We start from the raw sequence: 27,589 nt of genomic DNA, 5'->3' as shown, positions 1-27,589 counted from the left end.
AAATTGTAATATGTATGGCATAGCACTGTGCGTTATAACATAGGCATCGAGGAAGGCACGTTTGATGGGGCAATATAACCCGTGCGAAGACAAGTGTGGCATGACATATTCACGGGGTGGTGTTACAGTGCACATGGGCTAGAGAGTGTCATAGCATATGCACTAGCTAGTGGAATACAACACAGAGGTGTGTGGCACTCGGCAGGCAATGGTGGGTGTAACACAGCATTGGGCTCTGTCAGGAGCGCGCTGTGACTCGCAAGTGATGTTCGTCCCCTTTCCAGAGAGTAAAATAAAAAGTATTACACATCCGGCAGTGGATGTGTGTTTTATTAACCGTGAGGGGGGTTTCTTGCATAGTTTTGGTCGAATTTTTGTCGAATCCCCTTTGAATGGCTTGGTGTGCATGTGTATTAAATGTGCCCGTCAATAGCTACCCATGTTTGTATAAATAAACGACAAGGGTGTCTACCGGGATTAGGCACGGAAGAGCATCAGACATGTCAGAGCTTCACTAGTGGTGTAAATACATTCCACGTGGATTAATTGCATGCATAGTCGCCTTTTAATGAATATCACGCAAATCGTCATGGTGATAGGTACGTACGGTTTGTCCAGCATGTCCTAGGTGTGTCTATAAATATATATTTTTTAAAAATAATAAAAAACAGTGGCCGGCCCTGGGGATTGGGGTCAAAAAAATATAATTAGGAGACAGGCCCTGGGGGATGGGGTCATCAGGGCCAATAAATTAGAATAAGAAGGGGAACCACACAGCCCCCCTTCTTAAAAAAATAAAATAAATAAAAGACTGGCATCGTGCCGGAGGCCATGCCCCCTCCGTGCAGCACTCTGCAAACGCGCCCCCAACAGGCATCTCCAGTATGCGCCAGGGAGCTGCGCTGCAGACAGGTGTTCTGAGGCCAAGCCCCTTTTTACACCTCTCTGCAACGCAGCTCTGTGGCGCTTACTGGAGGTACCTAGTGGTCTAGTGTGACCCTAGGGACCCTTAGGATTCAAGGGGACTTAATCTCTCAACTTAGAACAGCCACAGGGCGCGTTTACACAGTGGTGAAGGGAGGGGACGGGGCCTGAGGTGACGTGTGCAAACACGCACCATGGCACGTTTTAAATTGGGGATATAATTTCCCTTCAATACTGAGGGCCCCTGGGGGCTAACTAGCCCACCAAGTGCTTCCAGTTAGCGCCACTGAGCTGCATTGCAGAGAGGTGGTCCAGGCTGTGCCACTTTTTACACCTCTCTGCAACGCAGCTCTGTGGCACTTACTGGAGGTACCTAGTGGGCTAGTTGGACCCTAGGGACCCTCAGGATTCAAATGAACTTAATCTCCCAACTAAAAACGGACACAGGGCGTGTTTACACAATGGTGAAAGGAGGGGACGGGGCCTGAGTTAACGTGTGCAAAAACGCCCCGTGGCCTGTTTTAAGAGGTAGTTTTAATCCCCATGCCCTATTATATACTAGGGGCTTATAGAGGAGGTAAGGCTAATCACAGGGGGACCCCAACGCATAATGTTCCCTAGTGTATGTAGGTGTTTTCGCTGTATTCTAAGTGTCTTTTAACATAGCACTGGCTCTAGGACTGGTTAGTCAGACTCAGTTACCACCAGTATCCGTCTGAAAAAGTTGAGGGTACAGGATGATTTTGCAACAAGGCTTCTTTCTGCTCTTCTTTTTGTTCTTTCTGCACGTTATCCTTCTTCCTGCACTTATCTTCGTATTTGAGGACTTCTGTTGCTTCTTTCTGCACTTCTTTTGTTTCTTTCTGTGCATTTTTTCTTCTTTCTTCACATGTCCTATCTCTGTAGGCATAGTTAGAAATTAGCATTTAAAAAACCTTTGAAATTCACAGAAAAAACCATAGGTTTCAGGCACGTTATAGTTAGGAATTAGCATTTAAAAAACCTCAGAAATTCACTGAAAAAACCATAGGTTTCAGGGGTGTTATAGTTAGCTGGACTTTTCACTTGTACAAAACCATTGAAATTCCCCCGTTATAGTTAGTTCAGCTAACTATAACTCGCGCGCCCGCAATGCACTGCTGATGACGTCACATATTACATCACTCATGACATGGTCAGTGACATCACTCATGACATCACTGATGACATCTCAAATGACATCACTGATGACATCACTGATGACATCATCCTTGTGATAGAGTAGCAGACCTCCTCTCACCCTAATATAACCTTTGATACACACATTCAAAAATAGAGACTAAAATTTTCAAAACAATGGACATACCAATACCAGTTACAACAACCTCTTCAGTAATTCTAAGATCCACATACACATCCACTCATTCACCAACAGTCCAATACAGTCACTCATACATGTACTCACTCATCATATGTACTCATGCACCTATACATCCTGTTACACAATGCCACTCATCCATAGAGTTACTCACACACATAGTCACTCATGCTAATAAAGAATCAAACATACATTTACTTGCATATACAGTTATACACACACCACCACACTTACTTCTACGGAAACTTACACATACTTAGTCTTTTAAACAATCACTTATAGAAACACATACTTATTCATACAGGAACTCTTTCAATCTCTCACTCTCACATATACTCACATATATACACCAATAGTCACATATACTAGTTTAAAACATATGTAGTTACTCATAAAGACACTATTGAGACAGTCATTCACTCACTAACACACCCATACACACACTCATCCACCCATACAGTCCTGCACACATAGTGTTCAACACATACAAACAGTGAGTCACTCATTCATGCACCTATGCACTACGTAATACCCCCCACCGAACCATGCAGACACTCAGACTGATACTCAAAAAACCAATTAATAACCTATATAGACACCCATGTAGCTACTCACCAACCCATGCAGCCACTTATACACAAAGTGAGAGACTGATACAGATATTTACATATTTAAACATTACTCACTAAGCCATGTATTCACTATGATACACTTAATCAGTCAGTTACACAATAAATTTTTCAAAAACAAATCATCCATTTAGACACTTATATACCCATTTATTCTTCCATCGACCTTGAGATATACATATATAAAACATATTTAATTTTCAGAATAACACACATTCACTGGATGATGTCATCAGTGATGTCATTTGAGATGTCATCAGTGATGTCATGAGTGATGTCACTGACCATGTCATGAGTGATGTAATATGTGACGTCATCAGCAGTGCATTGCGGGCGCGCGAGTTATAGTTAGCTGAACTAACTATAACGGGGGAATTTCAATGGTTTTGTACAAGTGAAAAGTCCAGCTAACTATAACACCCCTGAAACCTATGGTTTTTTCAGTGAATATATATATATATATATATATATATATATATATATATATATATATATATATATATATATATATAATTTATTTTTATATATTGTTTTGTAATTCAATAGTGAAGCAATTGTAGATAAATAGTTATGATAAAGGATTTATTTATATATTCAGTCACTTATATACATGTTAAAAACATAGAATAATGTAGCTATCAGTAATATGTACATTGGTTAAGCAGAACTAAGGCAAAGACTACTGTTCCTATGAGACACTGGGGTATTGAGGCCCCACCTGAGGCCAATAAAGGTATTGAAGTGATTTTAACATCAGTCTTTGTGCCTTTCATTTTACTGCTGCACGTTGCCTGTGAACAAGGATATACGAAGTATCTGAAACGCGTAAGGCTTGTGATTGAGCCTATGGTCTGTTCGTCTGCGCTGCTGCCTGGATTAACGAAAGTTGCCAAAGGGGAGTGCATCCTGAAGTGTGGACACTTGTGGAACTGTATATATATATATATATTTATTTTCATATATTGTTTTGTAATTCAATAGTGAAGCAATTGTAGATAAATAGTTATGATATAGGATTTATTTATATATTCAGTCACTTATATACATGTTAAAAACATAGAATAATGTAGCTATCAGTAATATGTACATTGGTTAAGCAGAACTAATGAATATCTATATTAAAAAAGCAATTATTCTACATATTTGTACACAGCAATACACATATATAGGTACATATCTATAGTACAAATAAATGCTTATATGAAGAGGGATAGGCTGTATATTTCTGTTTGCGTGTGGTGGTTATGTGGGAAAGAACCAACTATTTTTTGAAGATAAGGTGGTTATCTGTGGATCTTATGTTGGGGGTAAACATAGTTTGACTGCAGAGAAGGATGTGCCGCCCATGTGTTTTTTCTTGCATCTTGGGATTTTGAGGCGGGGTGCCACTCTAGAGTAGAGGTTCCTTTGTTGAATGTGTTTGGTGATTATATTCCTGATGAAGAGCGGTCCTGTTCCATGTATCGCTGTGTTGGTGATACAAAGGAGCTTGAATGTGGATCTTCTGGCAACCGGTAACCAATGCAGGGCTTTCAAGGCAGGGGAGATATGATCTTGTGGTTTTATATGTTAGAGTAGTCTGGCAGCTGAGTTCTGAATCCGTTGTAGTCTTTTCATGATTGTTAACGGTGATTCGTGGTAGAGGCTATTGGTGTAATAGATTTTGGACAGAACAATGGAGATGGTAGCCTGGACCTTGTGTATAAATCCCAAATGGGGGAAGATTCGTTGCAGAGTTTTTATAGTAACAAAGCTTGATCTTGCTAATTTGTCCACTTGGGCATTCATTGATAGCTTGGAGTCTATGTTCATTCCGAGGTTTCTTACTTCCTTCGAAACTTTAATCGGTGTTCCCAGATCATCAGGCCACGCAGTGAGCGGGTCATAATGTTTCCAATCACCACATGTGAGTATTTCCGTTATAGAAGCATTCAATTTGAGATGGCTCCACGTCATCCATTGATCCACAGCTTCGAGACAACTGAAAAATGGCGAGTTTCCAATGTCTCTGGGGCATTCCAGTTGAAGGAGTATTTGTGTGTCATCTGCATAGTTATAGCACGTGAGGTGAAATTGATTGATCAGTGCCGGTAATGACTTCATGTAGATGTTGAAAAGCATGAGCGAGATGATAGAGCCTTGAGGGACCCCTGCTTTTATGAAGTACGGTTTGGACGAGAAAGTTGGGGTATGGACAACATTAGTTCTGTTGCAAAGGTAGGATGCGATCCAGTCTATAGGAGTCCCCGCTATGCCTGCTTCGTAGAGTCTTTGTATTCAGTGTGGCATGGTCAACCATGTCAAAGGCAGCCGAGAGGTCCAGGAGAAGTAGCGCATCAACCCTGTTGCGGTCAACTGTGTTCTTCAGGTCACCCCAGATGGCAAGGAGGGCAGATTCTGTGCCTCTTCTTGGACAGAATCTCGTTTGGAAGTCTGAAAGTATGTCATTCTCTTCAATGAATTGTGACATCTCGGTGAACGCTGCTCTTTTTAACACTTTGCCCAGGAAAGGTCCATTTGTAATCGGTCTCGGTCTGTAATAGTCAGGGTTCAGCGGGTCCAAGTATATTTTCTTTTGTAATGGGCATATGTATTACTTTTTGAGTTCTTTTGGAAATATTCCGGTAGTTAAGGAGTTGTTGCTGATTCTTCTTACTGGAGTGGCAGCAGATGTTGTTAGTAGAATTGTCTTGAAGGTTTGCGGTGGACACTGGTCAGAAGGGTTGCCGGCAGGCCTACTTGCTTTGACCACGTCCATAAATTAATTGTGTGAAATGTTTTGGAAGGAATGGAGAGGCTTGGTTAGAGTATTCTTGGATTGTTGTTTTGTAAAAGGGTCAGTGCTGGTGTTTTGTCTTTGTTTTAAATATGAATCTAACGTGTCTTCTTTGGCCATGTAATGATTTTCCAGTTTGTCTGGGAAATCGGAATGAGCTCCTTATCGGCTATTTGCTTTATGACATTCATTGAGAATTCTATAGAATTCTTTATTTGCACATTTAGCAGTTTGAATTCTGTTTGAATAGTATCATTCTTTGCTTTTTGACAAGGGACTTGTATAATTTGTTAATTTTCTGTAACCAAAAATAGTCTTGATTGGCGTTTGTTTTGTCCCGGCACGTTGCAGCTTTCTAATTTGTTGTTTTATCTCTGTATTTCTCCAAGGTGCTTGTTTTTTGTTCTGTTGTGTGGTTTTTACTGGTATCGGGATATCAAAAGCTTCCTGTAGCCACTCGTATAGTTTTTTTCCAAATCACTTTTGTTTTTATATGTCAAATACATTCAACAGACAATATTACAACTTTGAGTCGCGGAGAAATCGAGCCATCTTCGACAGAGGCCCTCCATTCCCATAACATTGCATTAATTTTAATAAATACTGTTTCTCCTTCGTGACATCCGATCTCCCCTCTGGGCCTGGGGGATGAGGGATAGCAAGACAAGTTCTCTTCTAGGGCGGTTGTGTATGTCTAACCATGGAGTCTTCTCCTGAGGATTGTAGCATGAGCTGTGGGGTGCCTACCATAGATCTAGCTCAAAGTGTCATCTCCATGGACACCATATTTTATAGAATTGTCTTGGGCAACCTCTACTTGGGTATGTGGTGTGTTCAGCGGCCGTATAAAGGTCCATTCCCCTTGTCCATTCCTGAATTGTAGGATTCTCCACTACTCCCCATCGCCTAGCCACATCTCTCTTGGCTACTGCCAATACTAAGGCGGCGAAAAGTAATTGGGCCCTACTAATGTCTACCTCCCTTGGGATTCCCAATAGGGCGAATCCAGGTTTGACCGGCAATGTCGTTTCTAGTATTGTCCCCAATGTCTCAATTATGGCTTCCCATTATATCTGTTTTGCAAGGCAGGCCCATATCGTGTGACAGAAGTCGCCTTGGCGGTTTTATAGGTGGGGCAGTATGGCGTTTCTGAGCTTGTCATTTTTCTTTATCATAATATATTCTATGCAGTATCTTATACTGTACGAGGCGGAACCTTACCTTGATAGCAATCTCTCTGGGGTGCATTAATGCCGTCTCCCAATCTATATCTTCCAGGGGCCCAAGATCTTTTTCCCACCTTTCTCGCAACCCTCCAGTCTGTCTGTCATGTTATAGTTGATAGTTTTGTATGTTAGAGAGACAGCCTTTTCAACGAGTTCCTCCTGTAGTAGCCTTCTCTCTAGTGGGGCATACTCCGGTAAGTTTGTGCACTGTATACTCTCTGCTGGCCATGCATGTCACAGCTGCGCATATTTGATAAATTGGGATTTGTGTAGGCCATGTTTCTGACTAAACATAGTCCAGGTTTTGAGTTCCCCTTTGTCTGTTACGTCCCCCATCGTGGAGATGCCCAAGAGATCCCAGGTCTCGAACCCCTTTAGTTTGCCCAATCCTCTGAATCCTCCCACTTCCCAGAGCTGCTTAATCTTTGTGACCTGACTTGCCTAGCCTATTGTTTTCGTTGCTTTCGCCCATGCCTCCAAAGTGACTTGTGTAGCAGGCAGTAAGTGGAAGATTCCCTTCCCACCATAAAGATAGTGTAAATGTGTGTGTGGCACCATTGATTCTCTCTCCAGGCGGTACGTTGGGTGATCTCTGGCTCTATGTAACCGTTCATGTATGGGAACAAGGTGGGATGCCCAGTAGAAGGCTTCTGCATCTGGTAACGCAATCCCCCCTGTTGGAAGGATTTCGCTTCAATGTTTTAAGCGCAATTCTGGAGTGACCTCCTAGCCATAGTAGGGATCTGAGTCTACTTTCCAGCTCGGCAAACACTCCCTGTGGGAGTGGATGATATGTATTCTGGAGAGCTTATAGCAGTTGGGGTAAGGTGATCATTTTAAAGATGGCCGCTCTTCCAAGCAGGGAGAGGGGGAGGGCTTTCCAGCGTTCCGCATCTAGTTTAAAATTTTGTAGGACCTTTCTGAGGTTTTGAAGCCTACATTTCTCTCTATGTGGGGTTACAAAGATTCCTAAGTATTGAAAGCCTTCCTGAACGACTCTTTGGTCACCAGGCAGCAGCCAATATATCTGGGTCTCGTTAGGGCAATAGAGTGTGGACTTGTTCCAATTTATTTTGTACCCGGAGTGACTGCCGTCTTTTACTATGGCGTCGAATAGGGTAAGTATTACCGTATCCGGGTTGGTGACGCATACAAGGATGTCGTCAGCGTAGAGGGAAAACATTTTCCTCCTCTTAACCAGCAGGAACCATTTAAAAGCCACGGGTTCCTGGGTGGAATCCGATATTACAGCAGAGGGATTCAAGGCTGAGTGCAAAGAGGAGTGGTGAGAGGGGGCATCTCTGTCACGTCCCCCGGCCTATGGGGAATGTTGCTGATCTCACCCCGTTTACTCTTACCATGGCAATAGGTTGGTGTTAGACCTGGCACCATTGGCATGGGTCTCTCTTCTATTTTTTTGCTGTTGCCTCCTATGTTTTTGCTATGTTTTTGCTGGTCTAGATGCTTTGGGCACTTTGCCACTGCTATTCAGTGCAAAAGTGCAAGTGTTCTCTATTGTAAATTGTTGTCATGGATTAGTGATTCCATGGTTGGCTATTTGATTTACTTGTCAGAACCTAGTACAGTGCACCATGTGTGCCCAGGGCCTGTAAATCAAATGCTGCTGGTGGGCTTGCAGCACTGGTTGTGCCACCCACAGAAGCAGCTTGTAAAGTGTGGCTCAGGCCTGCCATTGCAGAGCCTGTGTTCAGTCTGGGACTGCCATGTTGACTTGGCAAGTGCACACACTTGCCAGTCCCTAAAACCTTCCCTTTTCTACATGTTAGTCACCCCTAAGGTAGGCCCATGGTACACCTGTTGTCAGAGTGCATTGTATGTGAAAGGTAGGACATGCCCTGGTGTGTGTGGCATGTCCTGATAGTGAATTACAGCCAATTTTGTTTTCACTATTGTAAGACTACCTGTTCCCATAGGCCAGAATGGGCAGTTTGATTATAACATCTTATAATTCTAACTGACCCAGGGAACAAGGTAGAAAAACAAGTTTAGTATGCCTGAACTCAGAATGTTAAAATACATATTTTAGTGTGGGTGATTTTTACATTCTGTGTTATTAGAAAGTAGGTATTTTCTTGCCTAACCATCGAGTATGCCTCTGCTAGGTTTGTGTATTGCATGTCTGGTTTGTGAGTGACAGGGGGCTGGAGAGGACTTTGGCTCCGGCAGTCTGATGAGTCAGGGCTGGGCTGAATAGGACCTGGGTTGAACAGAGAGTAGGGGGGAGGAGATTTCCTTTCACTTGCCTGAGCCAACATTGAATAGAGAGTAGGGGCAGGAGACTTCCTTTCAGCTACCTGGGCCAGGTCTGCTTTCAACAATGCTGTCTCCACTTCCTGACAGGAAGCTGCACCAGGGAGGATAGAACTGGTTTTGACTAGGTACAGACACTCTCTGCCTTCAGAGAACACAGGATTTAGCAGTATAAATATTTGGGCCCAGACCCCAGAACTTTAGATCACTTCTGGGAATCAAGACAAACCTTTGCCAAGGAGAGAAACCCAGAAAGCTGAAGGAGGAGATTGCCCCTGTGCTGTTTGGGGGTTGGCCTGCAGTGGTTACTTCTTGCCAAGGAAAGGAGAAGAGTAACTTTGTGTGTACTTTATCATCTTGAGGAAGATCTCCCAGGGCTTGAAGCTGAGCTTGCCTCCTGTTCTGAAGTCTCAGGGACACAAAGACTTCACCACCAGCTCCTCTGAATTTCCTTGCTGGGAATTCTACCTGCAGAGAAGCGCGAGGCATATCTGAAGAAGCGTGCTGGCGCCGCAGCTGTTTGCCAACGCATCGCCGAAGAAGCGTGTCGCATCGCTGAAGAAGCGTATCGCCGCCGTAGAGGTTGCCGTCGCATCACCGGAGAAGCGTGTCACAGGGCCTGTCGTGGCTCAAGGTTCCACCGAGTTCACCGCACGGCCGTTGGGCATACACGCATCGTATCCAAGTTGTTGCATCGCATCAAAGACGTCATCTTGTCGCATCGCACTGGATCGTCGCATCACATCAAGGCGCCATCTTTTCGAATCGTAACCGGAACGCAGTAAGAAACCGACGTATGCCCTCCTCTCTGGTAAGGAACTGACGCATCACCTCCCCTGCACTGCAGTAAGGAACCGACGCATCACCTCTCCCGAAGCAAGGACCTGACGCATCAACTTCCCTGCGACCCTTTTTGTTTGCTTTGCGTAACGCATCTAAGGTACTTTAAGAGTGAAGTGTTGCATTTCCCATCTACATTGAACTAAGTTATTTCTACCATTTGAAAGTCATATTTTGAATATTGTATTGTGAATTTTTTGTCGTTTTGTCGTTTGGTCTTGTGTTAAGTCTAGATAAAGATTACTTATTTTTCTAAACTGGTGTGGTGTCCATTTGTAGTGTTTTCACTGTATTGCTGTATGTGTTCACAAATGCTTTACACACTGCCTCCGAGATAAGCCTGTCTGCAAGGGTCCCTATTTGGAGCGAGGTGCTAACCATTGCCAACTAGAGACCCCCATTTCTAACAGTTGGTTATAGAGTAGTGCTACCCAGCTAGGGAATTTTGGGCCTATCCCAAATTTAGCCAGAGTACATTCTAAAAAAGGCCAGTATACCGCATCAAGCACCTTTTCTGTGTCTAATGATAGGAATATGTGGGGTGTGTCACGATCTTTTACTTTCATTAACCAATTATGTGTCCTTCGGAGGTTCAGCCTGTCAGCTCGGTCTGGTATAAAACCCGAATGGTCTTCACGGGCTAGTAATGTGAGGTATTTGAGGAGCCGTGTTGCTAGGATTGTGGCCAGTATCTTCACTTCGGTGCTTAATAATGATATAGGTCTGTATGAGTCGCATTGATGTGCATGATAACTATTGGTGCTGCTCTCAGATCAGGGGGTAGGATGCTTCCCTCGTGTGCATCTATGAAGGCCCGTAGCAAATGTGGGCCTAGAAGGTCAATACAAAGCTTATAGAATTCGGCCGGTAACCCATTAGGGCTGAGGGTCTTCCCCGGACGTAATTTCGCTACTGCCTGCCGAATTGCCTTTAAAGTCAAGTCAGCCTCCGATTCTCGTGTGTCTTCCCTCCCCCCTCCCCCCCCCCATACTTGGGTCTTGACTGAAGCTAGGTATTCCTCTATCTCTGTGTGCGATTTGAGGTGACAGGCTCTGTAAGAATCCTGATGGTAGTCAGCTAATTTCCCAGCCAGTATGACTGATACCCTGGCTGTCGACAATTTCCTGTACCCATCTAGCCTACATCTCTTTCTTGCTAATCCAGGCAAGTAACTTCCCTGCCTTGCTTCCCACTTCGTAGAGGTGATGGAGTGTGACCAGTCTTTTTTTTCTGGCGTTGTCCATGGCCATACCCCTTTATTCCTGTCTCAAGGTGATCAGTTTAGAGAGTTTTCCCTTGAATCACCTGTTCCTGAAGCTGAAATATCTTACGTTCCACGGCTTCTACGCATTTACTCCTCTTTCTTTTCCCAGGCAATACGGCTTTCGGCTCTGCCACGCAATATCGTCTTGTATGCCTCCCACACCATCACCCTGGAAGGGACCGAGGTTGCATTTTTTTTGAAAATCTAATTCTGTGTCAGTTCATATACCTCTCAACACTTTGCCGGTCTGTAATTCCCAGGTGTTAAGACGCCACTCAGGATTACTGTCCGGACCTCTCGCTCCTATTCGTACAAAAAGTGGGAAGGGGTCAGAAAGAACCCCTCCTCATGTATTCAGCCTGTCCAATCTCATAGAATTCATCTTCAGGAATAAAGACATAATCTAATCTGGAGTATGCGTTGTGTGCTCCAGAGTGGTAGGATAATTGTTTTGTGTGTGGATGTTCGTGGCCCCACGTATCAACCAATCGCAGGGTGCTGGCGAAACTTGACAGAGGAGTGGTTTTTGTGGATCCCCCGCCCCCCAAATGATCTAATGCGGGGTTCATTACATCGTTAAACCCCCCTACATGAAGGGTAGAGGGCACCTAAAGCAAGAGCTCTACGACTTTACTCATGGTGGGTGCTTTGAGTTTGGGCAGCACTCGTATAGTTTTATAACAGAAGTTATTGTTTTTCGATCTGTACAGGATGTTAGTTGTGTTTCTATGTGTTCCAAATTGAGTTTGTTCCACGGTCGATAAGTGGATGCACGTAAGGTGATTTTTAGGTGCGTAGCTTAGTGTTGTTTTATGTTGGAAAGCAAGCAAACAGTAGTCTGACTATGTGACCGGAGTTCTTGTTTGAAAGGTAACTAGTTTTGTATTAGCAAAAGTGACATCTAGGATGTTTCCAACGATGTGTGTGGGTTTGTGGATGATCTGATGCAGGTTCAGTGACTCTAGGCCAGCGATGATTGTTTTCGGATGGGGCATATTGGGTTTGTTAACCCAAATGTTGAGGTCACCCAGAACGCATAGGTTGGAATATAATGTTATCCGGTTTGAAACCATGTCTAGAAGTGTTGCATTGCTAGGTGGAGGAAGTTAAAGGAGGAAGACAGTAGGATTGCATCTGGTGAAAAGGGCCTCACAATTTTTTATGGCGACTTGGTCAACTTTAGTGATATGTAATGTTTGCCTGAACCAGAAATATACAAAATATATAAACAAGACAGCAGGCCTTTTTCACCTATGCACCCCGGATCTAGAACAATATCTCATTATCTAGCAAGGCCTCTCCAAACTTGCTTCAATTTAGGAAAGAACTGTACACTCACCTCTTTAATGAACTCTGAGGACTGTTGGGTATTATATGGTTGTGTGACCTCACTGTATAATATACTCCCTAAACCGTCTTGGGGCCAGTCAGTCTCATTTGTAAAATCTCTAGCTCAACCCTGGGTAGCTGTGGCTTCGAACAGCAAGGCTTAAACAAAGGAACTGGTGTAAAGCATTTAAATGCACCATACAACAAAATAAGAAGGTTACACAACACGAAAGAAATCCAACACCAATTTATAAAAATAGATTATATTTTTAGGAATTTTCAAACACCAAGATAAGCAAAACCCATAGGATGTGATTGGGGCAGTGTTGTCACAGTTGAATGATGAGGTTGAGGATCAACCAGTTGCCTTTATCAGTAGGCGACTCCTCCCCTGAGAGTTGTGTTGGAATGCCATTGAGAGGGAAGCGTCTTCTTTGGTTTGACCCCTGAAGAAGCTGAGATCCTACATGTTTGGGACTCATTTCAGAGTACAAACTGACCACAGACCTTTCTCAGGTGGCTGATGCAGATGAGAAGAGAGAACCGCAGATTGTTGAGGTGGGACATTTCCCTACTTTACAGTGTATAACAGATCTGGGATTGACTATGCCAATGCAGGTGGCCTTTCCAGGTTCTTCCACTTAGATGATAACTACCAAGGCAAGGGTTAGTTGCTTATTACCTTTTTTTCTGGAAGGGGGCCATGTAACGAAATGCATCTTTTTACATGATCACTCTGAAAGTTTTAGACTGATGATGCTGATTTTTCGACTCTGAGAGTGCACTGAGGCCTGCTAACTAGAACTCTGTGCCAGTGTTCTAGCCCTTCACAAAGTGCATGGTGCATTGGCTAGCCCCAGTTGGCATAAGCTAAGTTAAAGTTCCTAGTTTATGGTAACAGGAGTAACCAGGGCATGCAAGTTAAAGGGACAACCCAGGGTTCCACAACTGATTGCGACACCCTGAGTGTGACAAGGCACAACATGGCTTCCAGCCTGCAGCTGCAGGCAGGAAAAGCAGCTTTAAAACTGTTAGTTTGACTTTGCCATTTAAATGTATGGCATGCCCAGACCTACCTTAATGATGTTATAAATCACTCCTAAGGAAGGCCTAAGAGACCCTAGGCAGAGTGCTGACTATTATTAAGTAGGACATATATAGTTTTACATCTTAACTGTAAAAACCCCAAATTGTTGTTTTCTACTGTGGAGAAGCTAGTTGCACCATTGGCAAGCACAGAGTTCCAGTCCAGCATCTCAGCCTTGCTAACTTCTGAATGAGATTACTAAAGTTTGTACTTCAAAGTATCAAATTAATCGTGACCTCAAACTCGTCTTCATGCCTAAGTTGGATTTAATGTCTCTTTTAAAGGAAGGCAAATTTTTAGAAAGTTGTCATTCTGTAGCCCAATTAGTCTGGTGGCCATTCACAGCTGCTGATCACCAGACAGACTTCTGCTCTCCTGGGGAGGAATGTGAACAACTACCAATCATGAGAACAACAGAAGCATGTTGCAGTGGGAGGTGTTACCTTCTCCTCACAGGAAGTCAGTCACATAGGGTGTGGGCCCAAAAGGCAAGCTTCAAAGGATAAGCCCTCAGCATGGGATAGAACTGCAGTATGTGTTGCCAGGGTGGGAAGTGTTCTTAGAAGGCTAGCAGACACTTATCTCTCCTCCTGACCACTATCAGATGTGGTTGTCTATATTTATAGGGCAGATTGCTCACACTTCTTTGTACCTCTTTTGTGAATGATTCAGCCTGGAGACAAATATGCTATGAGGAGTATCACTTAAAACAAATGTTGTGTCTGGCAGATAGCCTGTAACTGACTCATGCAAAGGGGAACAACCCAAACCAGTTCTGAAAAAGCATACTGGGAATCCCTATCTGCCAACTCTGTGTAAAAGTGGCTGCAGCTGACTCTCTTGTTTTTCCCATTTCAAATTCTTGTCAAGCAAGGAAGGGGTACGCCACAAAGTACTTACTGGACCAATGCGCTGCCAGTTTCTAGGAGAAGATGAAATATTACTTGGGAGTCCGGTCTGAAGGAAGCTTTGCTGACTTGTCCTGAGGTCCCAAGGAGACCTTGCCTGAGCGAGAGGTAAGGAAAGCACCAAGCCTGCAGGAGGAACAGACCGTTGGAAGCAGGTGTAATCCAACAGAGACTTGCACCTGAGTGATCCACTGCTCAAGTGCGCCGACTGATCTAAGCAGCTTTGTTGGAGGAATGGTGGAACTGCCAAAGTGTGCTGGGTTATTTCCATGTCCTATGACCGTCGTCATCGCCAGGGCACCTGAACTTGTGTCCCTTACAGATTGACCTCATTGAAGCAGGGATAGGGATATCCCTGTTGCCCTCTCTGTACACTAGCGAACTTGGATGATGCAGCTGCGGCACTGATGACTGCAATCCAGAGGTTCCCACCTCAGGATACTCCTACATGAGTAGAGAAGCCAGGTCTGCCACAGACATGCCCATGAACAAGCCCTTCTCTCAAGATTAGAAGGCTATTACCTCATGGCAATCAGTACCGAAGACCCAGCCTGGAAGACATAAAGCTGAAGACCTGTAACGCCCTGAACGTCTCAGGATCGTTTAACAGACACGACAATGAGGACGCAACCACTTGTGAAGGGTTAGTTCTTTTAATGAAGGCAAATAAAATACAAAGAACAAACAAAAGTTATAGTCACTGGAATCCTCCAGGCTAAGTACGTGACCAGCCCACAGCACGGATGGTCCTAACCGTCCTCTGCATATACGCCGATCCCGGCGTATGCCAACAGAGGGCAGAAATGAAATGGCCGACAATGCCAATCGGTAGGCTGTGAGGGGCACGAAGAGTGTTGGGGAGAATCGAGGAGTCAGGGAAACACCCAGCCGGGGTCTCTACCTGAAGGGAGCAGCCGCTCAACCTCTTCCTCAGACTGCACCGGGACGCGGAGTCACCTCCTGGTGATGCGTCACCGATACCCCAATCACAAGCAAGAAGACTGAACCGAGAGCAGCCGCTCGATCGATCCTGTGGACTTCCGAGTCTGTAACGCGGCAAACACCTCCTGGTGTGCGTTACAGCTGGCAGTCCCTGTGTCTCTGGTCGGGCTGGGAGTTACGACTCCAACCAGCAAAAGCGCCACTGCGCTTGGACTCAGCCGAGTCAAAAAGCGAAGCTCAATGGTTGACCGGTAGAGCTTCTGGGTCCTGCACAGGTGACGATGGGGCAAGACACGGCCCAGGGAGTAACGACTCGACCTACCTCCGTTCTTGCCTTACTGGAGCACCACTCCGGAACACTGCTCTTCACGAAGCAGGTACGTCGGTGTAAACACAATATCCGACAGCCTTGTACCTCCCGGTTCCTCCCTTTATAGGGCGTGTTTTCCTTGAGTTATGTAACAGCTCTCCTGTTTACATAAGGGCGTGTTTCCCTTGAGTTATGTAACAGCTCTCCTGTTTACATAAGGGCGTGTTTCCCTTGAGTTATGTAACAGCTCTCCTGTTTACATAAGGGCGTGTTTCCCTTGAGTTATGTAACAGCTCTCCTGTTTACATAAGGGCGTGTTTCCCTTGAGTTATGTAACAGCTCTCCTGTTTACATAACCTCTCAACCGCTAAGCATCCTGGGAGATGTAGTCCGTTTTCGCTGGTTACCGTTTTCCTCCCCTCGTATGACAGGAATTCTTGACAGTACATCCTCCCTCTCAGCGGCTCCCCACGGGTCCAGCGCTGGCAGGAAAACGCCGATGGAACAAGGAGACCAAGCGCGGAGCATGAACCCCTTCAGCCGGTTCCCATGAATGCTCCTCCGGGCCATAGCCTTTCCACGCAACCAGGTACCACAGCTTCCCCCTGCGCCATTTGGACGCCCGTATGCCCGACACTTCATACTCCACCTCCGACTCCACGCATACCGGCCTAGGTGTCCCAGACGGCTTGGAGGGTGCTGGTTTGAGCAATGATACATGAAAGACAGGGTGTATCCGCAATGACTGGGGCAAGCACACCTTCACGTTCACGGGACCCATACACTTGGTAATTCGATAGGGGCCCATGTACTTGGGATGGAACACACTGTTCTTTCGAAACCTCATGTTTCTTGTGGATATCCAGACGTAGTCTCCAGTGCGGTACAGTGGCCCGGGCCTCCTCTTCCTATCTGCCGCAGCCTTGTATCTTCTCTTGGCCTCTATTAGGACAGCCCTTGAGCGCATCAACGTGTCTTTTATGTGTGCCACCCTGTCCGCTGTGGCGGGAATCCTGTCCTCTCTGAACGGATGTAGAAATGGCAAGAACCTGGGATGTTGGCCATAGTTGCTATAGAACGGAGATGACTGTGTGGAGCTGTGAGTGGCGTTGTTATAGGCTATCTCTGCAACCCATAGCAAGTCGACCCATTCTTCCCTGCCCTGGTCCACAAAACATCGCAGATACTGTTTGAGCGTTTGGTTCAGGCGCTCGGTTTGGCCGTCCGTTTGAGGGTGGTAGCTGGTGGACAGGGCGGTCTTAACATGCAGCGCAGTGCACCAAGTCTTCCAGAATTGCGCAGTAAACTGCGACCCCCGGTCCGACACGATCACCCCAGGTAATCCATGCAGTCGTACCACATTCTTTAGGAGTAGTGACGCCAATTCCCCGGCCGTAGGGACTCTCTTGCAGGGGATGAAGTGCCCCATTTTCGTCAAGTAATCCACCACCACCAGTATTGCCGTCATCCCCTGGTCTACCGGTAGGCCCACCACGAAGTCCAGTGATATGCTATCCCATGGTCTATCCGGGGTCGGAAGTGGATGTAAGAGCCCTTGGGTTCGGCCATGGTCGGCCTTCATGGTAGCACACGTAGGACACTCCTGTCCCCACCTCCTGACATCCACTCTCATGGTTGGCCACCAGAAATGCCGTCCCATGCTAGCCACCGTTTTTTCAAAGCCCAAATGACCTGCGCATGGAGAGTCATGGCACCAGATGAATGCTTGTTTCCTTAGCCTAGGCGTGGGTATCAATAGGCACCTGCCCTTCAGGGGTATCCCGTCCTTCAGCTGCCATTCTCTGTGACTGAGGAGCCACCTCCGCCATGCGAATGACCTGATCCCTCTCTTTATTCCCCTCAGGAAAGTATCCGGTTGGATAACCCCCAATACCATCCTCGGGGAAATGATGGAACGCTCGGTTGCAGGCAATGGTTCCTTAACTGCAGATTGACGGGACAGGGCGTCCGCCTTCCGGTTTTCCGTCCCCGGCCGATATGTGATGCGGAAGTTGAACCCCGCAAAGAAGATCATCCACCGCAGCTGCCTGGGAGAAAGGTGTCTAGTGGCCATCATGAACTGTAGGTTCCGATGGTCCGTGTACACCGATACCACATGTCTTGCCCCCATCAACCAATGCCTCCATTCGGTGAAGGCGTCCTTGATTGCGAGAAGCTCCTTCTCCGCAATATGGTAGTTGCGTTCGGCGTCGTTGAGTTTGCGGGACATGTACGCAACGGGATGAAGCACCCCTGTGTCGTGGTTGCGTTGGGACAAGATAGCCCCCAGCGCCACATCCGACGCGTCCGCTTCCACCACGTAGGGGAGATCCGGATCGGGGTGAGCCAACACCGGCGCCTTACCAAAGGCGCTTTTCAGGGCCTCAAAGGCTTTGTTCGCTTCAGGGGACCAGACAAACTCCTTGGACTTCCTCAGTAGCTGTGTGATTGGGGCCACCACTCCTGAAAATCCATCTATAAACCGCCTGTAAAAGTTGGCGAAGCCAATGAAACTTTGGACGTCCTTCACGCTTTGGGGCACCGGCCATTCTTTCACCGCCTTGATCTTTCGTTCTGCCATCTCCTGTCCCTCTGGACTCAGCATCACTCCGAGGAATTCCACGGATGTGACGTGGAAGTCACACTTGCTGAGTTTACAAAACAGCATGTTTTCCCTCAGCTTTTGGAGCACAGCTTTGACGTGGTGTACGTGCTCCTCCACACTGGACGAATAGATGAGGATGTCGTCGATATATACGACCACGTAGATATCCAACTCCTCTCTGAATACCTCATTCAAAAAGTACTGAAAGGCTGCCGGGGCGTTGCACAGACCGAACGGCATGACGAGGTACTCAAAAAGGCCGAACCTGGTCTTAAAGGCGGTCTTCCACTCGTCTCCGTCCCTCATGCGCACCAGATGGTATGCCCCTTTCAAATCCAACTTGGTGTAGATACGAGCTTTCTTGACCTGTTCCAGAAGTACACTGATGAGAGGCAAGGGGTACCGATTTTTTATGGTTATCGCATTCAATGCCCTAAAGTCCACACAGGCTCTCAGCTCCCCATTAGCCTTCGGGATGAAGAAGAGTGGCGAGGCGGCCGGAGACTTGGACGGGCGGATGAATCCTAGCTTGAGGAGTTTATCCAGGTACCCCCGGAGATGCACGTTTTCAGGCTCCGTCGGGGCATACAGCCTGCCGCTGGGAACGCTGGCCCCTGGCACCAGGTCGATCTGGCAGTCAAACTGTCTATGTGGTGGTAGCACTTCCGCCTTCACCTCGTCAAATACATCCTCAAAACTGTGATAAGCCTGGGGGAGAGCCACATCTTTTTCTGCCGCTGTAGCCACCGTCTGACTCCCGCTCTCATCTGCGTCAAGGGATTCCGTTCTTATTCCACAATGCAGGATGCAATACGGTGACGTCATTTCGATGCGATGTGTTGGCCAATCCACAAAGGGGTTGTGTTTCTGTAGCCACGGCAATCCCAATATGACGCCATATTGGGGCGCTCGGATGATGTTAAAATCGATTTGTTCCAAATGGTGCCTCCCATATCTCATCGGAAGGACCCCCGTGTGCTGTCCGATGGGCCCCGTCACCAATCGCCTTCCGTCTACCGCATAGACGTCTTCGGGTACTGCTTTGGGAAGAAGCACTAGCCCTAGCCTGCATGCCTCGTTGTGGTCCATAAACATGCCAGTGGCCCCTGAATCCACCATGGCCACAACGGGTATCCACTGGTCATGCACTCCCACGTGCACCGTGATAAACAGGTGTCGTTGTCCCTTAGTGACCGAGTTGGAAAGTGAAGGGATGGATGAGTGACTCCGAGATGCCCCTTCTCTGGTCTTGGAGTCCTCTAGTTTTCCGCCGGTATGTCCACCACGGCTGTTACCGACCGGTTGGCCCGATAACGTGACGTCTTCGGTTTGGCAGGGCATTCACGTACGTAGTGGCCTTTTTTGCCACAATATAGGCACAATCCTTGTTTACGGCGTGACTCTTTCTCCGTGGCTGTGAGGCTCGCTCGTATTGCGCTGATGTCCATGGGTTCTCCCTTGGATGCGGTGGAAGTTTCAGGACTTCCCACCGTCACATAGGATGGAAGGGATTTTCCTTTTCTCCCATGATCCCCCTTTCTTTCACTTAGCCTATGTTCCAGCCGTAATACCAGGTTGATAAGGCCCTCACATGTCTTGGGTTGAGGGTCAATATGAGCCACGGCGTCCTTGAGCTCATCGCACAGCCCTTGATGGAAGAGCGCCGTCTGTTTAGCAACAGGCCACTTGGTTTCCGCAACCAGCCTTCGGAACGCGTTGAGATACTGCACCAGGTCGTTGGATCCCTGTCTCAACTCAAGCATTTCACGGTCCGCCGTGTACGAGTCCGCCCTTCTGTCGAATACCTTCAGGAATTCCTCGCGAAAAGCACCCCAATCACATAAGAGGGGGTCGTCCCTGCTCACCAGAGGTACGGCCCATTGTGCCGCGTTTCCAGCCAAATAGGATATAAGGAAAGCCACACGAGCCTGACTCGTGGGGGAACGCCTTTGGTTTGCACGATAAATGTAGCGCCACTTGTGTGAGGAATACCTGCACTGTGTTAGGGTCCCCACTGTACCTCTCTGGTGTTGCCAAGGGGATGGCTACCGGCATTTCCACTACTACCGCAGGGGTCTGGTTCGTGAGGGAGGTGCTGGGCGTGAGCGGGTCCAATTGGATAGCATCCAGTCTGGCTTTTACATCGGCTGTTTCTTGCCTAGAGGCAGCCACTTCAACTTGCATGGCCGCTAAAGCAGCCAGCACATCATCAAGTGTTGCCATGTCTGTTATCGACCGGGAGACAGTTAGTGTTATTAAGGTCGGATATTTTGTAACGCCCTGAACGTCTCAGGATCGTTTAACAGACACGACAATGAGGACGCAACCACTTGTGAAGGGTTAGTTCTTTTAATGAAGGCAAATAAAATACAAAGAACAAACAAAAGTTATAGTCACTGGAATCCTCCAGGCTAAGTACGTTACCAGCCCACAGCACGGATGGTCCTAACCGTCCTCTGCATATACGCCGATCCCGGCGTATGCCAACAGAGGGCAGAAATGAAATGGCCGACAATGCCAATCGGTAGGCTGTGAGGGGCACGAAGAGTGTTGGGGAGAATCGAGGAGTCAGGGAAACACCCAGCCGGGGTCTCTACCTGAAGGGAGCAGCCGCTCAACCTCTTCCTCAGACTGCACCGGGACGCGGAGTCACCTCCTGGTGATGCGTCACCGATACCCCAATCACAAGCAAGAAGACTGAACCGAGAGCAGCCGCTCGATCGATCCTGTGGACTTCCGAGTCTGTAACGCGGCAAACACCTCCTGGTGTGCGTTACAGCTGGCAGTCCCTGTGTCTCTGGTCGGGCTGGGAGTTACGACTCCAACCAGCAAAAGCGCCACTGCGCTTGGACTCAGCCGAGTCAAAAAGCGAAGCTCAATGGTTGACCGGTAGAGCTTCCGGGTCCTTCACAGGTGACGATGGGGCAAGACACGGCCCAGGGAGTAACGACTCGACCTACCTCCGTTCTTGCCTTACTGGAGCACCACTCCGGAACACTGCTCTTCACGAAGCAGGTACGTCGGTGTAAACACAATATCCGACAGCCTTGTACCTCCCGGTTCCTCCCTTTATAGGGCGTGTTTTCCTTGAGTTATGTAACAGCTCTCCTGTTTACATAAGGGCGTGTTTCCCTTGAGTTATGTAACAGCTCTCCTGTTTACATAAGGGCGTGTTTCCCTTGAGTTATGTAACAGCTCTCCTGTTTACATAAGGGCGTGTTTCCCTTGAGTTATGTAACAGCTCTCCTGTTTACATAACCTCTCAACCGCTAAGCATCCTGGGAGATGTAGTCCGTTTTCGCTGGTTACCGTTTTCCTCCCCTCGTATGACAGGAATTCTTGACAAGACCTCAGCGCCCGATCAGGGTACTGCCACAGTGACCCAGGAGGCCGCCTCAGAGTGTATTGCTGCGGTCCAGCACCTGGAGAAGAAGACCCAGCTGCCTCCGCCCAGACTGACCAATGACTCACCAAAGTACTAGTCCAGCTAAATCCTTGAAGCCCTCCAACATCGACCGATCATTGGAGGTCAGAAGAAGGCACATGCAGAAGCTCCTGCCGTGGCCTCTCGGAGACTTTCTGTGCTTCCAGCAGCTGCTGTCCTCCTGTGTGCTGCGCAGAAAAGCCTCGCCCTCAACTGGTGAACCCACCACAGAGGGAAGGGTCAATGTGGCAGCCAAGCTGCACCACTGCAGAGAGGTGAGAGGCTGAATGGAGTCTAGACCACTTGAGACTGTATTTTGAGGGGAATTGGGGAAGGCCCCTTCACCCATGCTAGTAACTACTCATTATTTACCCTGAGAAGACTGAGATAAAGGGGGCAAGGGGTGCGTAGAGTATCTAGAGAGGAGTAGTCCCCTTTTGAAGTATAAGAGACTCACACCTGCAAGTTGAGTATCCCAGCATTAATGTAGCGTGTAGTAATTTGCTTTCTGTGTAATAAAGTGTTTGACTTTTTATTTAAAGGACTACTTTACTTTTTCGAAAGAGAAGCACTAGTTTGTATTGTGCTGCTGGGGGTAATGTTGAGTTCTGGGCCTGAGTAACCCCACACAAACCTCCATAAGAAGGCAGGGACTGCTTGTCATCACTGCCACTAAGAGTCAAGTGCTGAAAGGTTATACTTGACCCAGTAGGGCACCAGGGCAGCAGAGGGAATGGACCCCAGCCCATGGCTGTGGCCCAGTCCCTCCACCAGGCACATGTCCTCTTGAACGGAGTCTGTCAGGTATGTTTTGTGAAGAGCCTCTCTTAAGTTATCTAGAACGTGATGAGGGAAACAGGGAAAGGATGCAGGGCAGCTCTAGTGGAAGAGTGATCCAGATCCATAGTGTGGAGCCCACTTGAAAATGATTGCTTTGGGGTTTCAAGTCTCTTGTATTTAAAGGCCTCCATTTGCAAGATTTGACTGCTGCATGAACTCCGCACCCTCTTGAAACTGAGCTTGTTAGAAGGATATCTCAAAGTGTAGCGGCTTGACTAATTTAAATATACAGCAAGAGCGCAGCAAGCTGGGGGCGGGGCGATACAGTCAAAGCGGCCAGTGCCCATGATCGGTGGTTGTGGTGGGTGGTGGGTGGTGATCACCCACTGAGCCCAAGTCTGGAATTTGAATGAGATCATTTATGAACCTCATCAAAGGGATTTGGAGTTGGATCACTGTGATATAAGAACGCCTCTCTTCAGGGACTATTTTCATAGGTGCCCTTTGTGGTGAGAGCAGACTAAACTCGATGGAGAAGCAGTTGAGTGAGTCTGCCATAAATTGGATGGCTACATTTTCCCTGCATGTCGTCTCTAATAACGTGAACGACGTGCAGTGATGAGTAAGGCTCAACATGCACGTTGATGAATGTGGAAACATTGAAACGAAATCAAAGTGGCATCTTTGTTTCCAGTGACACTTTGAGTGTCCGCATTACAAGACCTTTTGCTGTCGTCCCTAATTGCTTATAGTGATAAATATAACCGAATGCTGAGAGCACTAAGTGGGCATTGAAATGGTATCACTTTGTCTCTGGCTTAAGAGCTATTTTTACGTTTGAACCAAAACGCTGCACAGCATTTCACAGCCGCACAGTGTACTGTTCCATAAATAGACGGCAGACACACTATCCAGGGAAACGACTTCAGAATGTTATTTGAAGGGCGTACTGTTTTGAAAATGTGGTGTATTGCATGCTTCTGATCATGTGCATTTTATCCCGTAATTAATTAGTTAAAAATAAGACGACGACCGTAGCCTCTAATAATTGTAAATAAGCTACAGAATTTCATTCATAGTGGTATTTTCTGCAATGGCCTCAGATCCACAAAACAGTGAATTATACATTAGCCAGTAGGCTATGGTGTGGCAAGTGTATTTCGGCTTGTCATAGGAAAAAAGTAAAAACTCTTTGATATGAAATGCGAAGCTGTGATGTTGTCTAGCAAACTCATACAGTATCCCCTTCACAATGGTTCAGTACTGTGGAAAGTTGGACTTTGGCTACATTTTGGCAGAGAGTAACAAAAAAAATATATAACTAATGAAGATAAAATCAAAATCTGCACCCGGTGTTGCATGCATACGATGCCATATGCATGGTCATACATTAAAGAAAGAGGCTGTGATATCCAACTCTGACACACGCCTTGAGATACGAAATTGGGTGTACAGTTTGTAACCTGTTCAATGTTCGTCCATGGTAACATCCATTCTTTCAATCACAGGTATTGGATCTGTGACCCACTTCATGAGTTGCTGCAAGAGGAGCTTTTCCATGCCCATTGGCGCTCCACTGGAAGCCCCTAGTGCTCTGCCCATTCCTTCTTCGTGGCCGGATTCCGTGAATCTTGACCAGTTAAAGTTGTCAAGGCTGCCCCGCAGGAAAGATGGCACAGTGGTGAGTTGTACAAAATTGCAGACAGCACTTGATCAAACTTACTTAAACTATATCAATCTGAAAGTAGGTGTCTGTGTCTCTCAGTTTTTTTACTGCAATTTTAAACTCCTGTGTGCATACATACGTCCAAAGCCCTAGCACTTGGCACTTAATCAATGCAAAACCTTTGAACTATTTGAGGGCTCTGATTCTGACCGTAGCTGGCTACCATCCAGAGATGACGATTTTGGGGATAGGGATGATTTACCGCCAGCCCCTAACCCCATTATGATGAAGATGATGATAGTCTTTATATGGGCTTACAGGAGGCCAGTGAATGTGATACTTCACCTGATATTGGTTTGAATTCACTCACTTCTTGGGCCCCCAAAAGAAGAGAGTGCTTTGTACATTTGCAACCTGGGTCAGTTTCATCAGAACCCTTGCTTCTGTTCAGTTAGTCGAAGCCCTGTTCTTGCCAGCCTGTGAGTCCACAGATCGCCAGACGCCATAGACTGGCTCCTGGTGACCCTGATTTCTGATTCTTTTTCACAGCATCCTGTTTCTGAATGTGTGGTGGTCGAGGCTTCCACCAGCAGGGTGAACCCTAATTCATTCACTATGACACCCGCTGAGTAAGTCCTAGAGGATTGAGGTGTTTGGAAAGTGACTGTTCTCTTAGGCTAGCCTAGCTTTGAGGTTAGGCAGTGCTGTTTGTTTATTGGGTTGGTATACGCATGCCATGTGACACATGACCAGCAATATCTTGCCGGTTGTCCCTGAAGAACTTCGAGCCTCCCTGGCTTAGACTTTCAAGATGCTGCCAAATGTGTGATCTGTGTTGGCCTTGATGTTACTGATTGTTCGAGGTGAGCAGTTGACACCAGTTTAGTACTTTGTGCCAATGTGTGGATGCGATCCACTGGTCTCTCAGCAGTTCTACAGGTCTCTCTCATGGATATGCCTTTCATTGGCTCATGCTTTTTTGGCAAAAAAGCTGATTCTGCCTTAAAACCCTTTTAAGGAGATTAGTGCCACCGCATGCTCTCTGTATTTCAATACCTGTCAAAAAGTTTCATCACCGGTTCAGGAAATTCTGAGAATACTCCAGGAGGGTGCCACACAGGCAGTGTGCAGGTCACCAAGGGCATCAGTACTCCTAGTCCTCCTCCCCTACAGCAACAACAGCCAAGCTGTTTCAGCTTGCCCTTTGTGATGCACAACCACTCTGTGTGAGGCAAGATCCAGTACTTTCTTCCAGGGTGGTGATCCATCACATCAAAAAGATGGGACCTCCAAATTGTTTTGCATGGCTTTGCCCTTCTGGGTTTTTATGTTGCCCCACTGCTCCTTCCATTCTAATGCGAGAGGTGAAAGCTTTACTCTTCAACTTAAACAGTAAAAGTGTTCCAGGCCCAGAAATAGGGGTGGGTTGTTACTCTTGTTATTCCCTCATGCGAAAGATGGATGGAGTGCTTTGGCCTATCTTAGATCTTGGCCCTCTGAATACCTTCTTCAGAGTGACAGATTCAAAATGCTGGCATAGGCTCTGTCTGCCCTGGATCCGAGCGACTTGATGGTAGCCTTGGACTTGCAGGTGTGTATTTTCATACCTCGGTCCTGTTTTCAAACAGACGTTACCTGCGATGCAGGATATCCCGGGAGCATTTTCACGTTGCTGTGCTCCTCTTTGATCTTCCCCAGTGCCCCTTGGGTGTTCACGCAAGTGATGACGGTGGTCGCCAGCCATCATCGGGCGTTGAGGATGCTGTTTGTTTTCCTACCATGATGACTGGCTGTTGAAGGCGGACTCACAACAGCCAGTTTGGGACCACCTCCTGACATCCTGATTCTTGAGTTGCACTGGACTCCATAGCCAAAGCTTCCTATGATCGAAACTGTCTTGGCCACTGTAGTTTAGGGCCGACCCTTCGTTACAGCTTGTACAAGACATTTAGGCTTTGACCCTGACGTTTCAACCTCTGTCCTGGATCTTGCTAAGAGCAGCTGACGCTTCTTGGCCTGCTAGTGTCCTGCATCCTGCTTGTCGACTGCAGCCGGTGGCCTACGCAGTGTCTGCAGTGGAATCTGAATTCTTGTGGGTCCAGCACCAAGGCAAATGTTTAGATGCCACCCAGGTTTCAGAAGTGACTTCACAAGATCTGAAGTGGTGGCTGCTTGACCGCAATTGGAGTAGGAGTAGGCCCCCTCCTTTTCCTACCAGAGGCTGACGGTGGAGACAGATGCATCACTGCTGGGTTGGGGAGGACTTTTGAAAGAGGTAACCCAGCTCCATATCAATTTCTTTGAGTTTCAGGCCATTTGTCTGGTGCTGAAGGCCTCCTGTCGTCCACCATGGGGAGGCTGGTTCAGCTGCTCACAGACACCACTATTGTTATGTGGCACTGAAACAAGCATGGCGGAGTGGGTCCTGTGCCAGGAAGCTCTGCGCCTCCGTGGTTGGCTGGGGCATGACAATAAACCACCTGGTGAGGTCCTTGAATGCCAGAGCGGATAAGCTTAGCCAGCGGCACCTGGTGGATTACAAATGCCATCTGCATGCAGAGATGACGTAGGGCATCTTCTGACAGCAGGGGGAACTTTGGCTAAATCTTTTCCCCGCCATATGAAATGCTTTTCGGCTGAAGTGGAGCACATGACTCCTGTATGCCTTCCTGCATGCCTTCCTGCCTTGAGTTCTGAAAAAGATCAGGAATGACCGGGCCCAAATCATTTGATAATGGGCTTTTTAGGAATATGTCACAAGGCCTTAGCTTTCTATAATTATGAAAAGCAGTTTATTGGATAGGCTTGTAGCTTGTGGTTCTTTTATGTATTCAGTATGTATTTAGTTTATAACCAATGTGTTTCATCTTAAAAAACATTTTTTTTTAAATTTCATTTAATGCTATCATTAAAGTTGGAATGCTGCAAATGTATTTTTTGTAAATCAGAGAAACAACGTATAGAATTTTGATTCATTGAACAAACACTTAATTTATAGACATTAAGGTTTCCATTAAAAAATCACATTTGTTACATGTCAACGCCATTTTAAGGGAATGCACTCTGACCTGACTTTTTAACCTTGTGAGGTTTGAATGTTTTTGAGATGGGTACAGCAGTGTGCACTTCTTAGTTTTCTTCAAATGCCTATCTTTCTAATAGCCCGATTACTTATAGTAGTCACATTACTCTAAGCTCAAGCTGTCCTCATCCCAGTCATTACGTCATGAGATTATGCATCCTTTCTCAGA

At 46.7% G+C, this 27,589-nt stretch overlaps 1 protein-coding gene across 1 annotated transcript in view; it reads left to right on the top strand.

Moving 5' to 3' along the window:
* LOC146776068 (uncharacterized) overlaps positions 1 to 27,589 on the top strand; it is a 146,638-nt gene that overhangs the window by 35,372 nt on the left and 83,677 nt on the right. The window contains exon 3 of the mRNA XM_085637907.1: positions 24,181 to 24,353. Coding sequence (XP_085494033.1) covers positions 24,181 to 24,353 — 173 coding nt within the window. The remainder of the gene's footprint in view (positions 1 to 24,180; positions 24,354 to 27,589) is intronic.

The sequence above is a fragment of the Triturus cristatus genome, chromosome 12 (genome assembly GCF_964204655.1).
Source record: "Triturus cristatus chromosome 12, aTriCri1.1, whole genome shotgun sequence".
Taxonomy (NCBI): domain Eukaryota; kingdom Metazoa; phylum Chordata; class Amphibia; order Caudata; family Salamandridae; genus Triturus; species Triturus cristatus.
The sequence above is the reverse complement of the archived record's forward strand: the minus strand, read 5'-3'. Positions and strand labels throughout refer to the sequence as shown.